The 16,638-nt window shown below is 39.5% G+C and overlaps 1 protein-coding gene across 12 annotated transcripts in view; it reads left to right on the top strand.

Moving 5' to 3' along the window:
- CELF2 (CUGBP Elav-like family member 2) overlaps positions 1-16,638 on the top strand; it is a 379,621-nt gene that overhangs the window by 330,370 nt on the left and 32,613 nt on the right. For all 12 annotated transcript variants that reach the window (XM_037388905.1, XM_037388902.1, XM_037388907.1 and 9 more), the window contains one exon: positions 6,462-6,596. In XM_037388905.1, coding sequence (XP_037244802.1) covers positions 6,462-6,596 — 135 coding nt within the window. The remainder of the gene's footprint in view (positions 1-6,461; positions 6,597-16,638) is intronic.

Genomic DNA, 16,638 nt, shown 5'->3' with positions numbered 1-16,638 from the left:
TATTAAAAGTAAAGGTCACTGAGAAACTGTTTCCAGCTCAAGGGAAATAGCTGTTTCTTAAAGATAACGACCAGTTTTGAAAATGTTGACCTCGGGGACCAAAAACATAGAGCTTTTGTAACACTAATTCCATTGGAAGCCCTACTTAATTTAACACATACAATTAGTTGGGGTTTTTTGGTGGTTTTTATTTGGCTTGTTTGTTTGTTTTTTAAGCTAATAAATTAAACAACCCCATTTGACATTTTTTGGAGAGGCAGAGTTTGAAGCAAGTGAGACTGTTCTCAATCCACACGTTGCTCCTGCTCATAGGAGAGGCACCTTCAGAGAAGACCCAGTGCCTAGCAGTTCATGAGACGTGCTTCTTCAGGTGGGAAAAGTACATGATGTGGAAGTTTGGCCAAGTCTGGGCACAAGATCTGTAGCTGTGGCTGAGCTTTCCATAAGCGACAACAGGAGGGTCAGGGGCTTTTTATTCCCTCTGCCCCTCTGTGAGTGGAAGTCATCCCACTGCACCTCAGCAGTATGGAAAGTAGGCGCCCTGTCTCCCTGCGATGTCAATGAAGGGGGAGTCACGCCCCAACAGCAATTCATCCTACCAAGGGCTGGGGTTAATCTGTCTATTTTAGGATCAGATGAATCATCCACTTGCTCTACTTTGACTATAGCAAGAGCCTGGGTTAGTAAATTTTACTGGGAAAAAGTTAGATTGGATGAGTCTTTCCCACTAGGATTGGCAAAGTTTCAATTGAGAAAAGCCAGGCTGTGTTTACAGCATGCATAACCTGAAAATGTGCTGAAACCCTACGTAATCGACTTGTAACTCTAACTTTCAGTCCGATTTAAGCCTGTAGGCTTAAAAAACAGGGCAGAATCAAATGTGGACTTAAAAGTTATTTTAAGGGCTTTGATAAACCTGATACTAAACAGTCAGCATACCTTAAGCACTGTTCAGATAAGCACTTTTTCTAAAGACAGAGCATATATGGTTTGATGGAGGTAGCACTCAGGTCTCCCGTCTGTTTTAATTTGTCGAATATTGCTGGAATAACGTTGCACTCTTTCAGGCACAGGCCATGAAGCCTTACCCTCATTTTTAATATCGGCATCCCAAATGGCTGCTGTCAGTATTAGGAAATATTTGCGTTGTGGCCTGGAGATGATAAATTTTACCTTAATCCATGGTTTTTAAGCTGCAGACAGGATTTAATTCAGAAGAAGTAAATCCCAATAATAGAGAAAAATAAAATTTCCAAAGAAAAGGAAGTTGAGTTGCTGGGAACTGCTTACAAGCTATCCAGACTTGGCTCTAATAATCACCACTGACTTTGAACTCTCCATGCACATATTGCCACTAAAATGTAGCCACTGCCTTCCTTTGTTAGGAATTTGTTCAGCAAGCGAATCTCAGCTATTTCCTAATAAGATTTTACTGTGGTTTTGGAAATTCAAGAGCTGATGAGGCCTAAGAATTCTTCAGGAACGGCTCATGGTTCTGTTGCCTCCTCTACAAATAGCCAGTAATTCCAAATTTACAGTTATCACAGGAGGAAAGCTGCGGTGACTGAAATGAAGCAAATTGCTTCATTGTATGAAAATTTGTGTCAGAGGCAGCACAAGAAGTTGTAAAATGTAAATCCTGTGCTCTCAAATTTCCCCATGTTTTCACAGAACTGCATCTGTGACTGTGCAGCACTACAAAAATTTCCTGTGAATGTGCTAATAGGCCTTATGAGAATGTTCTATCACCATCCATCTGTCACTTTTTAACAGGCCTGATTGGCAAGCACTTGTAACAACTGACATCTGTTCTCGCTTATTGATATGTAGATTTATGGTAATTGCTGTGAACAATAAGACACAAAATTACCTAAGGTGAACATTAAATTAAATTTTCATGCCCCTATCCTTATAAATAATTTTTTAAAAAATCTTAAGTTTCAAGCAAGGCATACCGTGCATCTGTTTTGTACATAATTTAATTGTTTTTTTAATCTGCCAAACAACAAAATGCAAGTTGAATTTCCTTGCAATCTTGAATATTTGCCAAGCTGATAGCACATTGGTAAATACATGTTATTAAAAACGAAATCAAACTGTATTGTGATTCCGGGGTTTTTAATCATTTCCCTTTAATTCCCAACATCGTCTCCATCACAAAGATCAAGAGTTATTCCTCACCCAGAAGTTGGTTGTGGTTTTTTTTCCTCTACAGGGGGATTTTCATTTTTCATGTGCAGCTCTGCCTATGAGGCTGTTCTTCAGCATTAAGCAATTTGCATTTCTTCAGAGAGAGGTGCATTTGCTGAGTGAGCAGCACTTTCAGATAAAAACGATCTACTCATTTGCGGTCCGGCTCTGCTGTGGGATTTGGGACTGTTTTGAAAAAGCTGTAGGATGTGAACTGTATGAAGGCAGTGTGTGAAAGGGGAGAGAATGAGAGAGCAGATTAGTCCGACAGAACTATACCTTAGCTGAAGTTCAATTGAACCAGAAGTCCCTGTTTGAAAGCAAAGTGCTTTGGGGGTCTGAGGCTTGAGAGCCTTTGGTTTCCTTCCTCCAAGTATGTCCTAGAAGTGTGATGACGCACTTGACAAGTTGACAGGAGAAACCAATGAAGAAGCAGAAATGCTAAAATGCCTGGGGAACGTGAAAGTGATGACAGGACTTATTTTTTATATGTTGGAGCAGGAGAGGATTCCAAAGAGGGTGCACATTGAGTGAGAAACCTGTTGACACAGTCGGCCCTGGAGCGTGCTGGATGGTGGCATGCACCATGAGCCCTTGCTGACGGTCACATTTGGGTGCTCAGTTTGGCGGGGCTCTTTGCTGTCCTTCTCTTACACATGCGTGACAACAACAAGCAGTCTTTTTTCCTGAAGGTGACGAAGCTGACACCCTATAACATCTGCAGAGCTGGTTTGTGGCCAGTGCCTTTTAGTCACCTCGACAGTAAAACAGACTGGGTGGGGAGACAACTTCGTCACTGGTAGCTCTTGTTTGTTATACTCTTTTGGCGTTGAAACTCTCTGTCAAGTTGATGGGTTCCTCTTGTGCTTCCACAGAAAACATCCCACTATAAAAAAAAAATATGTTTTTGTGGGATGAGGCAATGCTGGTGTTTGTTTGGCATCCACACAGGCGCGACAGTTGTTGGTGAGCCCAAAATGAGCAGTTGTCTGTTCCACTGCCTGTTGACCTGCTGTACTTTTCCTTGAGTGCTGTGCCGTGTGCATATGCTGCCTTCCAGCTTCACAGCCCGTAGCCTCCTGCAGCCTTGCACACACGGGCAAAGCCGTGCACATCAAGTGCAATAGAAGAAGCAGTATTAAATTGCTTCAAAACCCATTTGCATCTAAACTAAGGTTTGGAGAAAAGTCCATGCGTTTTCCAGAAGCATGTGGGGTTTCATCTAGGAGAAGCTATTTTGCATTGTCTCCTCTAGTACCATTCTGTGTTTGTCCGCTCTTATTTAATCCTGCCATGTGTGCTGTTTAAAAGTCCAAAGTGGAAACCTCCCCACAGAAGAAATACAAGCTGACTAAATTTCTGATGAACTACTAACCAGTGGGTGATAGAAAACCATGATGCCATGGTGGAGAGCAACCAGATCTCTGTTACAGAACATGGCCTCAGTGAAAACCAGCAATGCTAGATGGACATTCTTTGCTGAATTACTTCTACTTGTTCTGGAAGAGGAAAGTAAATGATATTTGAGGACCAGACGTCAATCCAGGATGAAAATGGATTCCATATCTCATTTTGAGAACCGCTGTCTGTTTGCAAAAAGATGGACTCCAGCTTAAGTCTTCTCCATCCCTAAAATCTTGTTTGAAATAATCTGCAGAATCTTCCTATCAAAAAAAGATGATTTTTTAAATGAAAATATATTTACACCCAAGGCAAGCAAGTAGGTCAACTGAGAAATTGAAAAAATAAATTAAAATGTTTGCATATCTGAAGTTCTATCTGAATTGTATTTTTTGACTGAAAAGTTCTCAAGTTAAACTAGAGATGGGATTTGAAAACTCTTAGGAACTTCCTTACCATCTCTGGTTTCAGAAATGTATTTGTTAATATGGTGCTGCTTCCAAAACCTAGTTTTAGACTGATAGTAAAAATAAAAAGTTTTTTAAATATACAGTTAACACTTCCTGCTTTAGAAGATTACTTTGCTCAAGATTTCAGATGTTTTGAGGTGTTTTAGTCTATTCATTTGAGTATCCAATATCTAATTTTTTATTACTTCTAAAATGTCCATGGAATTAAGGTACAATTTTGCCATTTCAGAGTTATCTGTATTTTAAGCACTTAAATTTTGTGAGAGCTGATTTAGAAGACTGTCCAAATTGCAACGATGACCCATAATCACTTTATTTAGTAGTTACACCTAATTGTCTAGGTTAATAATGACTTGTGATTAGGGTAGCTTTATGGAGTTTTGCAAAATACTTTAGGTTGGTACTGTTTGAGAAAAACCTTATTTTTTTTAAGATCATCATTAGCCTCCAAAAGAAACCTGAAAGAGCTTTTTTGGTCATGTAGTTCTTCCATGTGTGTAGTGCAGATTTCAGGCTACAAAGTGGTGGGTCTTAGATCAACTGAAACCTTACTCCTAACATTGTCATTGTGTCATGTTTTCAAAAACACCAACATCTGGGCTGACTTTGGGTATTTACTGGGGCACAAAAGTTGGAACCTGCGCCAAGCTCGGTGCTGACCTGAGACCTTACCTGCCTGTTGGAAAATGCTGTATTTCAATTTAGAGAGTTACTCCCAAAATAGATGGCTTATGACAAGGTTCACCTCGCGGTTCCTAATGCTGGGACAGGAAGAATATCTCTTTACGAGACTTGCTGGTTGTACCAACCCAAGTCTGCAATAAATGCATTTGAAAGTAGTATCATTCTCCATTGTTACAGGAGTTCTCAATTCCTAGAAAATACCTCTCCTTCACTGATTTTTTTTTTCTTCTCAAAAATAGTTCCAAAGCATTATGTTTAACTTCTTTTTTCCCCCATCTTCTCCAAGTTCTTATTAAGTTCCCCTCGTTTGAGAAACAAGGCATGCAGGGAGAAGTAATACATCTTGTTAGACAAAGTAGCGTTCAGAAAAAATTGAGCAAGTTTCCAGGCACTCAAGCTCTTCTTTGGGTGCTCCCAAAACCTCATGTGGTCTTCCCAGCTCTATCACTTGATCTAAGAAAGACATTGCTCTTCCTACCACCTAACAATCTCTGTGTACTTACATTATCAGGACTACAAGAACATCATAAAACTCATTGTACTTTGGGTTTACGCACTTTGTCAATTCTGTTGAGGGCTCAAGCAGCATGCACAGATCTCCCTCATGATTCCAAACCAAAAAAGGATGATCTCTCACAGCCATCCACGTAATCTCTCTCATGTCCGTATGTAGACACCCAGTCTGGACATCATCCCTGTGGACAGTTGTATCTTACTCAGAGGATCCTGAGAAAGATCCAGACTGGTTAATGCTACACCTAACTTGTCGCTGTGTTTTAGTCTCTTACTGAAGCAGTTCACCTTAGAGTAAGCGCCCAAGTACTTTGTCTAGGCCAAGGTAAAAGGTAGGTACTTTTTAAGGTCTCTGGGGAGACGAACTCCTGTTCCTCTGATTTGTCAAGTGAATGCCATTTGCTGTTCCTTAATCTTTTTTTTTTCTCCATTTCACATAAATTCTATTTATTGTTTACTTGCCATCTGAATTAAAGCCTTTGCTACTTAAATGCATCCATTTCTTGAAGGTCTTCATTGAAATGCAGGTATATCTTCCCTACATCTTCTAAAATAATGAAGTGACAGATGACTGAGCAGACTTGATATCACAGTCCAGAGCTTATGGCCTGACAGTCGGTCCCTCAGTGATGGATCTGTGATCAGACTGATACTAATTTGATGTTCTCAGTTGATATGTATTTTTAGAAATGAACCATCAAAAGGAAAATGAGCACAACTACTGGCTACTGCAAGTGTAGCCTTAGTAGATACAAAGGAGACACGGGAAACACATTTTACTCATCCCAATTATATGACCCTGTCCTGAATGTGTATTAAATGTTAGTTACCTTCTTTACACCCCCTGTTGTGTCAGGAAATAGTATTGTGTCTGGGCTTCACACAGTTTGAATGACTTCTGTTTCTACACTTCCCTTATAGAAGAGGCACAAACCAGGTTTAATCTTCCTGAACTATAGGCTGGTGTGCTTGCTGTATTCTCTCAACTCTGAGGTAGAGAGGTGAGAGATGCTATTCAGGGATTATAAAAGGTGGTTCCCAGATTATACATGTCTTGGGAGTGAAAAGAAGAATCGAATCTCTTGGCAGGGTACATCCCATGACCACTGAAAATAGTTGATGATGATGATTATTACTACTATTATTACTATTACTATTATTATTATTACATATTTTAATTGACCCTATTGCTTCTTCGCACAGGCATGAACGCTTTACAATTACAGAATTTGGCAACTTTAGCAGCCGCAGCAGCCGCCGCCCAAACCTCAGCTACCACCACCAATGCAAATCCTCTCTCCACAACGACTGGTGCTCTGGGAGCCCTCACAAGTCCCGGTAAGAGCAGAGTGCTGGCTTTTGGAATACAAACATGAGAATAAACTGGAAGGTGATAGTTAAAACAGTGATTGCATGTAGTGTCCAAGTTCTGTGCCCATACAAATTCTGAAGATGCTTTTAATAGCTGAATACATTTTTCTTGCTGTTGTTTTTAAGCAAAAAACTTAATTTTTCAAGTGGTCCGATGTGAGCATATTCACCTTTCCAGACTCATTTTATGGGCCATTAAAACCTAATGGACCCAACTTCCAAAACTCTACATGAAAACTACAATTACATGGTGAAATTAAGCTACATTTCATGTTTCAGAAAAAAATTCAGAACATGAGCAAATCCTTCCCATCCTATAGAATAATCATCTGAGGGGGTTCCTTTTAATGCCTGAGAGACTGATCTTTGATTCCCAGTACATCATGCACGTATTGCCTTCATCCATCATGAATTTTGTGTAGTCCTCCTCTTTTTTTCTCCTCTTCTTTCTTGCTGTAGCCTCAGTTGAGCTTTCTTCTGGTCCTAACTGAGAATACAGTTCTCATGTTATGATATCAGAGGCACAAGGAATACACAGCCAGATTCTGACTTCGTTACGCTAAGCAGAAGACATTTATTGGGAAGTAAGGGACAGGACCAGAGGCGGTGGTGCCTCCATGACCAACATGTAGACTTTCAGCCATGTAGGTTCAATGTCTGCAAAACCCTAGAGAGAACTCAGGGCAAATCCAGAGTTCAGTTACACTTCAGCATCTCCAGAATCCACAGAGAGAGATGCTGATTCAGTGTAGTTACTCTGGATTTACAGTGATGTAGCTGAGTGAAGAATCCAGCCGCTTATCTTTACATAAAGGCTGCAGGGTGTAATTATTTGCATCATGAAGTATGTTTATTGCTGTTCTAAAAAACATTCATATTATTTTAGATACCACTAAAGAACATTTGTGTTTAATCTTGTTTAAGTGTGCATTTATTCCCCATGAAAAAGTAATTCATGGCAGACGGTTTGAGCTGATCAGTAGGGAAGTCTTCCCTGCAAAACAGAACTGGGACTGAGCATGGTGCTGGGTGTTAAAGCCGGCCAGTGCTTCCTGTTATATTACAGTTTTATTGTTTGCTTGGGGGAGAGGTTAAATGGAAGACAGCTTGGCTAATACTAAGTTCATGCAGAATTTTCCTGTTTCTGCTGTGTGCTTCATCTCGAAGTAAAAGTAATATTCATTTGCAGTGTCTTTGAAAAAAGCAGGTTGGGTGAAAATAAATTTGGTTTGCTGATACATGTTTTTGAAAGCTGAGTAATCTCTTCTCTCTGTCTTGGAGCTGGGGCTTAACACTTTGCAGAAGGCTAGTCTCAGTGTCAGTGTTTCTGCATTATTCCTGCCTAAAGGTCACCCATTTATAGAAGGGGAAATGTTGCATTTCATGCATGCTCTGTAATATCTCTGCAGTTTAGCTGTTGAATGTCTGAGTAGCCTGTCCTCCCAAAGCACACTCAGTATTTCTTGAGCCATACTGCCAAGACTTCTCAGGGCAACTCGGCATACTGTGCTGTGGTGCAGAGTGTCTGGAAATGAACTTTCCTTATCATTGCTGCTCTGCAGCAAAATGGCACCAGAACCTCAGGCAACAGCATGTTTCTGTCATGCTCTTTGGCTTGCCACGTTAGCACAGGACTCAGATTCATCCTTAAGGTCCACATTTTCCTCTCTCCCCCTCCAACACAATTCTCTTCTCCAGCCTGGCTGACTTGCTGTTCCTTCTTTTAACCTGGTCTCAAGGTTCCTTGGGTACCTGGAAGGCAGTTTTATCTCGTGTCCAAGCCTGCAGAAGCACGTGGTTCAGCTGGGCTGGGCAGACTTCTTTGGGATAACAAAAGCTTAGTGTTGCTCAGAGTGGTATTGTAAAGCAGATACCAAGGGTTTTCCAAAGAGATTAATGATTTTGGCTAACACATTGAAGACGTGTTATTTTCAAGAAAATCTGGACATTTAGCCTTTGAAATAGTGTATTCAGGATGACAACTGCTTTTGAAAGTCTTATAGATAGTAGCTGTACACAGGAGTTTCTAATACTAGACAGCTTGGTGCATTGAAGTCTATATCCAAAAGATCCACTGACCTATTTATGTTGCACAACCAACCTAAAATCAAGCCTTGTTAAAATGTCCTTCAGTTTAACCTTTCTTATCTGGTTCCACATTCTCCACACTATTAAATATTTTGTAAACCTGAATAGTATCTTCAATGATTCTTCTCTGCTCTATGAAAAATGAATTTAGTTTGATAAAGCTTTTCATAGTAGCTCAAAGTATTTCTATTAAAACTTGAAATATGTTGGCAGAAAACATTTAAATCTTCCTTTCAATGTGTAGGTATTTGGAGGCCTTGAGGGTATTTTTTTGGTCTAGTTTTCTTTTAATGCAACACTTCAGTTTGTTGTATTTCATAAGTGTAAATTATTTTGACTGATTTCAAAGCTTGCACTAAGCCCAGGAAGAAATCTTTGTGTCTCTCCAGATAATGCATTAAATTAATATTTCTCAGTTCAGAAAACTTCCCCAAATTTAGGAGAGCGCAAAGGTACATGCTTAAATTTAATCCTTTTCTTAATGTTGTTGAAGCCAAAATCCTGCACGGAAGAGGGATGGGCTCAAGCATGTACTTTTAATATGTCTTAAAACCATGGTAGCCGCATAAATCATGGCCATGTTTCTACCTATATATAGCCATATGTTTCTGAATCAATCTTTAGGCCAAGAGTTCTTGTTCTGTCCTTTGTAGACATATGTCAGTAGAGCCCCCAAAGGTGGTTAGTTGAGTTAGAATTAACCTTGCAGCTTAATTGTACATAGTTAAGATTTAGCAGCCTTCAGTGCATCAAAGTATGATGGAGGGGGATGGTGGTCAGGCCGACTCTGGATGCATCGGCAACACAGAAAAACAGCCCAGAAAGTGAGGAAGCAACAGAGTATCTGATATTTGAGGATGTCAAGTTTTGCTGTTGGCTTCTAATTGCAGTATATTTAAAAATAAAAGAAAAATATTCACTGTCTAGTAGTGACTGTTCAATCTATGTGAAACTCCTTCAAGGTTCATACAGTCACATATTTCCAAACAAATTAAACGCCAATGATCGTTCTCTCATACATTCTTACTAAATAGCTTTGACCGCAAAAGAGACTAAGGACACTCATTCTCCTCCATGTGCTAAATACTTCCTCTTAAGCTTGAAACAGTATTCATTCAGAAAGAACAGAGACAATGCAATCCCCCAAACTATTAATTTTTTTATAATTGTAAATTTATAATTTCAATTTTGCATACCCATGGAAGTCTCTCCCTACAGCATTGTTAGAAATGATTTTTTAAAAGCCTTTGCTTAAAAAAAACATGAAAGATTAAGCTTTCATTTTAGTGGAAATCCCCTCAGGCAATAAATAGGTTCTTTTGTCTCTTGGCCCTGGAAAAAAAATTAAAATGGTTTAAATTGCCCATGGTTAAAGTAACTGTTTCTTGCAATTATCAGATGGTAGTGAATAAAAATGAAAATGAAATCATGAAAGAGTAAAAACCAGGTAAATGCATATTACGTCTTTCATGAGTTTCTCAGGGGTCTTTTGAAGACTCATTTAATCATCTTTCTTGTCTTTTATTTTGATATGATAATTGTTTCCTTTATTTACTTTAATCACCTCTATTTAGTTAATTAATTCTTCGCTTTCTTTTCATTTCACTTCCTTAGAATAGTTTACTGTTTTAAGGGCCAGTACCTGTAGTATTTCATAACACAGGGATGTGGGCTAGGGTGGCTTTTGCCTAACACCAGGTTGTCTGAGCCAGTTGGTCTCAACTCCCTTTTGGTTGGGCCCTGGAAGTTTGCATTTCCCCTTAACTGGGAAGGGATTTTGGAGGGACTATCTCAGGTGTAGGTATCAATGCTCTAAATTTCTCAACATAGGCAGGATGAATGTCAGCTGGGTGTGAGGAGCCTTGTCCTCTCCTCCAGAGGCTGACCTTGCTATGTCCTGCAAATGGATTGACTAGCGAATAGCTCGCAGGGAGGCTGCTGGTCCAGACCCTGCAAAGATTTATGGTTAAATCATTGGGTGGTGGGAAGGCCTGGAGGTGGTTGTGAAGGAGGGACATACAAGCTCAGGATCAGACTACCTGTCTCTAACACTGTCTGACATTTAATTTGCCTCAGTTGGCCTACCCTAATTTTCCCAAGGATAATAATGTGTATTCTGACTGTCCTGGGTGATACAACATCAGTAAGGTAAAACATTTCCTGATATCAGGAGCTATGAAGCTCCTGATCTTTTTGCAAAGTGATGTTAAGCATCAGCAGAAAAACATTTTGTACTCACAAGAGTATGCAAGCTGGCTTTCAGACACCAGCTTACTTTGTTATCTTCCCTTTCTCCATCACTGGACGTATTTTTATTGTTTAATACCATAATGTTAGAGTCACAGGATCACGTAGGTTCGTAGACACTTCTCAAGGTTTTACTCCAGGATCCTGTTCGCAGCAGGACCACTCAGAGCAGGTTGGTGAAAGTCATGTGCACTGAAGGTTTGAATGTCTCCCAAGGATGGCTATTCCGCAGCCTCTGTGAGCTCATTTCAGTTCTCTTAAAATTCACGCATGAATGTTTTTTCAGTAGCCAGTAGGAAAGCCCTTCTGTGTGCAAATGAAGAGACGAAACTTCTAATTATACATCCAAATTTATCTGCGTAAACATACACAATATAACTTCTGAGCGGTGCGGGGGTAGAATTGCTAAACCAAAAGCTAATTCAGTTTCAGGCTTAGGAGCCTTGATTTTCTGTGACATTTTCATGATTATTTGATTCTCTAAACTATTAGTTATTAACACAGCTGAACTAGCTATTCATGCTTCAGTAAAAAAGCTCTTCAGGTTTATCTGCTGTGTAAACCTAAGAGGAAGTCTTTCTGCAAAAAAATACCATCAGTGTAGAAAGTAAAACTTTTTTTTCTTTAATGACCTCTTAAAATCCAGCCCAACTTTTGCCATATTTTATCAGAATTCGGCCATTAACTCTTATGCTGGGGAGAAAAAAAAAAAAAAAAGCTCTCCTAAGCACAAAAGTCTAAAAATATGCGTTTGCAGACAGATGCTGACATTGAAGAATAACAGCCCCCCAAAAAAAGAAGTCTGTGAGGTTTAGAATAAACTGAAAAAGAGAAAAAAACCAGCTGATTACAGTGCCTGTCCTGTAAGAATTAATTCATCCTTTCTCCCTGCTAAAAGAAGAGAATTATAACTTATAGTTAGCCTCCATGGTTCATTATTTTCTCTAATCCCCAATATAGTATGAAGATTGTCTTTGATAGTTGAAGGTGTTCATGTTGTGAACACAGTTGTTGAAATGTTAGAGTTTTTATAGAATATACAAGATGCTTCAGCTGAGAAGCAGTGAAGAATGTTCAAATAATCATTCTTAGAAGATTCTCTTTTTGTTCGCTTCAGTACAATACGTTTTTCTCCAATCAGCGGTGCAAGCCTGCCACCGTGACATTTTGTTAGAGGCCAGTACACCCACTGAGATAGCTGTGATTTGCTTCCAGGATGAACCAAAAATAACCTTACCGGTAGGTGTGTAGGAAGGTCTGACAGTTTGCCAAAGAATGAACTGAGGTAGGTGTTTCATGTTGGAAAGGATTGGTTTAAAATGCAGAATGGCACTCTTCATACTGTAGTACAAATTGATTATTTTTGTACCATTTCATGTGGAATTAATGCAGATTCCATTACTATAAATTCATTTAAAATAAGGTACCATTATCATAAAATAATTTAAAATAAGCTGTATTCATTTTGCAGTACATAAAAAACTTCCCTAGTATAATGTTTGTTATTTTTAGGATAAAGATACAGATGACAAATACAACACATACCTTAAATAAACATTTATAAATACAGTATGCATACAGTACACATACCCTGGATGGATGCTTAAACAAGACAAATGTATGATTTTCCATTTTATATTCAAATCTAGTTATAGTATTAACAGTATTGTCTTTGTGCTCAGAGCACAGAGCAGCCCAGTGCCTCACCCCTGATCTCAGCACTGGTTTTTTAAAAGTATATGTCTGCAAGGAAGCCACGGAAGAAAACCTTGCCTCAGCATGCCCACTGCCCAGTGCCTGTCACTCGACAGCATAGTTCAGGGGGGGTTGTGGTGGGAGAGGTGTATTTCTGGACTGCTGTGTGTCAGCAGGGCTTACCCACAGAGCGTTACGTTTCTGAGGCTGCAGTTAGATTCTTAAGTGAATTGATTTTGACTGCTCGTAGTGCCCCAAGATTATGCTGCTTCTTGGAGAGATATATTGGTACTAAGCCCATCTGATAATTAGGTCACCCTTAAGCAGGCATCGAAACACAAGTTGGAGCCAAAAATAGGAAACTGGGCATGCATTTTTTGACCTATATTTGTATTTTTAATAACACTTCAAAATGTCTTAAATGCCTGAGGAAGAAAATGAGTAGGAATTGTGGCTAAAAACCTCCCAGAGTCCCAGTATAGTTAAAGGAGAGGTGAAGGGTGATGAATTCCCATGTAGCCTCCCTAGAACAGCACTGTCTCTCCCTGGTCTACTCATTTGGAAAAATGAGCCAGTGATAACCTGAAGGATGCCGATGGCAGTAGGCAGGCCCATCAGTTAAGTGGAATGAACTGTTTGCTTATTTGTCCCTAAAATGTAACGGATCTTTGCATATTCCCCTAGCAAAATGGTTTCTTAACAGGTGTATCAGTCCAGCCCGAAGGATCTTAGGGAAGTTTAGTTGCTGAACAGCTGGGCACAGAGTGGGCAGAACCTGTCTGTGAAGAAGTGTGAGGCTGCCTGACAGCTTCAGAAACAGACATTTTAAAAAAGCTCCTTGCCATTTTTTCTAGAATCATCATGATCAATTTATGAATTTTTGGCACAGGAATCTCTGACTGTTTCCTCAGGATTGCATCAGTACCAAAGTTGTACGCTGAAGGACAATGCATGTTTCTCAGTGAAGCATTACACTTGTTAATTCTTTGGGGTTTTTTTAGGAAACAACGTACAGTGCTAAACCGTGGATTAGTAGGATCTAATTCAACAGGAGACATGGGTTTTTTTTAAACATTAGTACATTATCATCTTCCTAAAATATTAAATCCATTGCCTTAGCACATTTCAGGATTTACTTTGCTTGCAGTACACAAATAATGCTTTATAATACATTGTATTTTGTATGTGTCTCTCTACCCCACTCTTAATTGCTATTTCAAGCCACAAGACTCCCAGTAAAAAGGCTATTTTTGTTTCTGTTGGAAGCACTATTTCAAGTTCTTTCAGGGTTTTTTACTACAGAGATATGATACTATCAGTTTGGTTACACCCAGATATGTAAGCTTATATGCTATATATCTTACAAGAAGTTCCAAGCCCAGAAAATGCTGGAGTTCATAATATTCAGGAGATAATGTAAATCTTAGCAGAACTCATGCATTTGAAGGAGCTTTCAACTATTTAAGGTTTACTACTGCCAGCACTGCTCCTTCCACCCTACTGACTTGTGCACGTATTCTCGGATACTCATGGTCTGTTTTCCTAAGAAAGGGTAAATTGTGGAACGTAATGGGAATTAAGAGTTCATTAATGTCTTTAACCTAATGGTTTCAGCATTACCTGAAAAGAGCTAGTTGTTTGAATAGGGAGCCTCTGATTTATTTTACGCATTGGCCAGCTGAAAATATCTCACAACAACTGCATGGGTTTAAAACCAAATAAAGTAAACCCTTAGCTGCCTTTGCTGTTCACAGAACAAACATATGCTATATAAATGAAAAGAACCACTGCCACATAGAACTACATATGACTTTACAAATGATTTGCAAAGGACCTGGTTGAGTAATTTTACATGAGACAAGATAATCCCTGAGTTCTGTGACTTACAGAGGTGAATTACTATATCTCATAGTGTGCTGTTACAATGAGTTTGTGCTTGCACACCCCACTAAAAATCCCTTCTTCCATGGAAATTATTATTCATGTACTTTCTGGAGTCCTAACTCCCTTACCTACAGACTCAAATTTGCAACATATAGTTTACCTCATCTCTGTTCTAAAATACCATGGATGGGACTCTTTAAGTGTCTGAAGTAAATAAATCTTTCATGCATATCTTGCTGCAATGGAAAGACAAATACCTCCTAAGGACTATTCACCTGATCTTAAGACAGATGTATTAGAGAGGTGAAAATTAAGATGAATCAGGCCATCCTCTCCCATGTACTAGAATTCTAATTGCCAAATATGCATGTGATTAGCACCCTTGCGACGAAAACATTGCTTACCCTGAACTATAGGCTTGGACTCTTCTGACACTTTTTTTTATGGAGAGGTGCTATTGCTTGTTGTTTGTTATTGCTTCGTAGTGAAAGTATGTCATAGATTTATTTTTTTTTTTTTTGGGGGGGGGGGGGCGGGGCGCTGTGCACAGTGTGAAGGAACCTGTAGTCCAGGCAGGAGATCCTGGCCTCAAGCATCAAGCAGAGCCTTATTGATTCTAGATCAGAAATTCTTTGGAAAGTGATTTAGGAGTGGTTGTATGCTGAAGTGGCTCCACATGGAGGTCATTTCGTCATCAGAGCGTGAGTCCCAGGACAAAAACTCGCTCCAAATGGTGTGAGATAGCAGTAATAAACATGAGAGCACAGCTGGAAGTTCCCTGTAGAAATGATAATGCTGTGGTTTTGATATGAACTCAGTGGTGCTTCAATAAACACAGGCCACAGCCCGTGGCCCCACTGTGTAAAACAGCCATAAATGCTCAGTAATTATTCTTTGTTTTCTTCATATTGTGGGGTTTCAATTTGGTTTCATTTCACTTTGAGTTACAGTTGGAAATATCTAATGGTCAGCTGTGAAGTTTAACCCAAGCCAGTCCACTGTGCTTTAGTATTCTCTTCCCTAGCCTCTCTTGAAAGTACTTCCCACCCAACCCAAAAGTGATTTATCATTGTGGTCTGCTGAGGAGAATGCCGGGTATGTTGCAGGCATGGTGCTGAAATGGGATATAGCACTTGTAGTTTACACTAGAGGTGGATGGTCTTCACTGAGCGATACAAATCAACAAAACAGAAGCATCGGTGTGGAATTGGCCCAGAATATTAACTTGCTTTTCACTCTCTCTGTCCTTCTTCATAATCTCACAGGAAAATGTTACCTTAAACACAATTGCCTAGATTCGCAATGATATGCCCAGTCAATAAACTTTTTTGACAAAAAGTCAAAAAAATAAATTGTTTCTTAAAATACCTTCTGTTAGATGGACAGGGTTAGAGGAAACTTACAGAACAGAAGACTGGAAAAGTACAAAAATAACTAGCTGATAGGTTTGTCTGCCATACTTGTAGTACCTTTGTATGCTCTGTTTTCTCCTCCTTCCTTGCACTACTGTGGAATGTCCTTGACATAGACACTGTCATTTCGAGACAATCAGAAATGTCAAGTTAGGCATTAATATAAATGATCTAAGTGGTTAAGATAAGTGACCTGATTTTCACTTGTCCCAAGCTCACTGAGCTTCCTTAGCTCCTAAAGACACATGCAGAACTGAAGAGTATGGATTTATGAGTCGAAAGTTAGTCTCCAGTTCTTAAAGACCGTGGCTTCTTCTGAATTTGCAAAGAATTTGAATGAATTCGATCACCTCTCTCTGTTGGTTTTGTTTGGGTTTTTTTTTTCCCTTGGATAAGTGAATGTACTCGAAGGACTTTGTAAAATATAAAGCTGTTTACAGAAAGTCAGCTTCAGCCAAAAGTGTCACCATGGGGAAAGACTCCTCTCCTTTTCTCCCTCTCCTCCTTTGTCTTGCTTAATCTCATTCGCACGTGCATGCACACAGACACACAGAAGCAACCAGATGCTGAGTGGATGCTGCTCTCCTTTCCTCCTTTACTTCCTGGTGCTTTTTTTTTTTTTTCTGTACCCTGAGAAAGTACAGGCAATCTTTCAAAAGAATTTTTCACCGGTGGGTAATGAA

This window comes from Falco rusticolus, chromosome 5, assembly GCF_015220075.1.
Source record: "Falco rusticolus isolate bFalRus1 chromosome 5, bFalRus1.pri, whole genome shotgun sequence".
Classification (NCBI taxonomy): domain Eukaryota; kingdom Metazoa; phylum Chordata; class Aves; order Falconiformes; family Falconidae; genus Falco; species Falco rusticolus.
The sequence above is the reverse complement of the archived record's forward strand: the minus strand, read 5'-3'. Positions and strand labels throughout refer to the sequence as shown.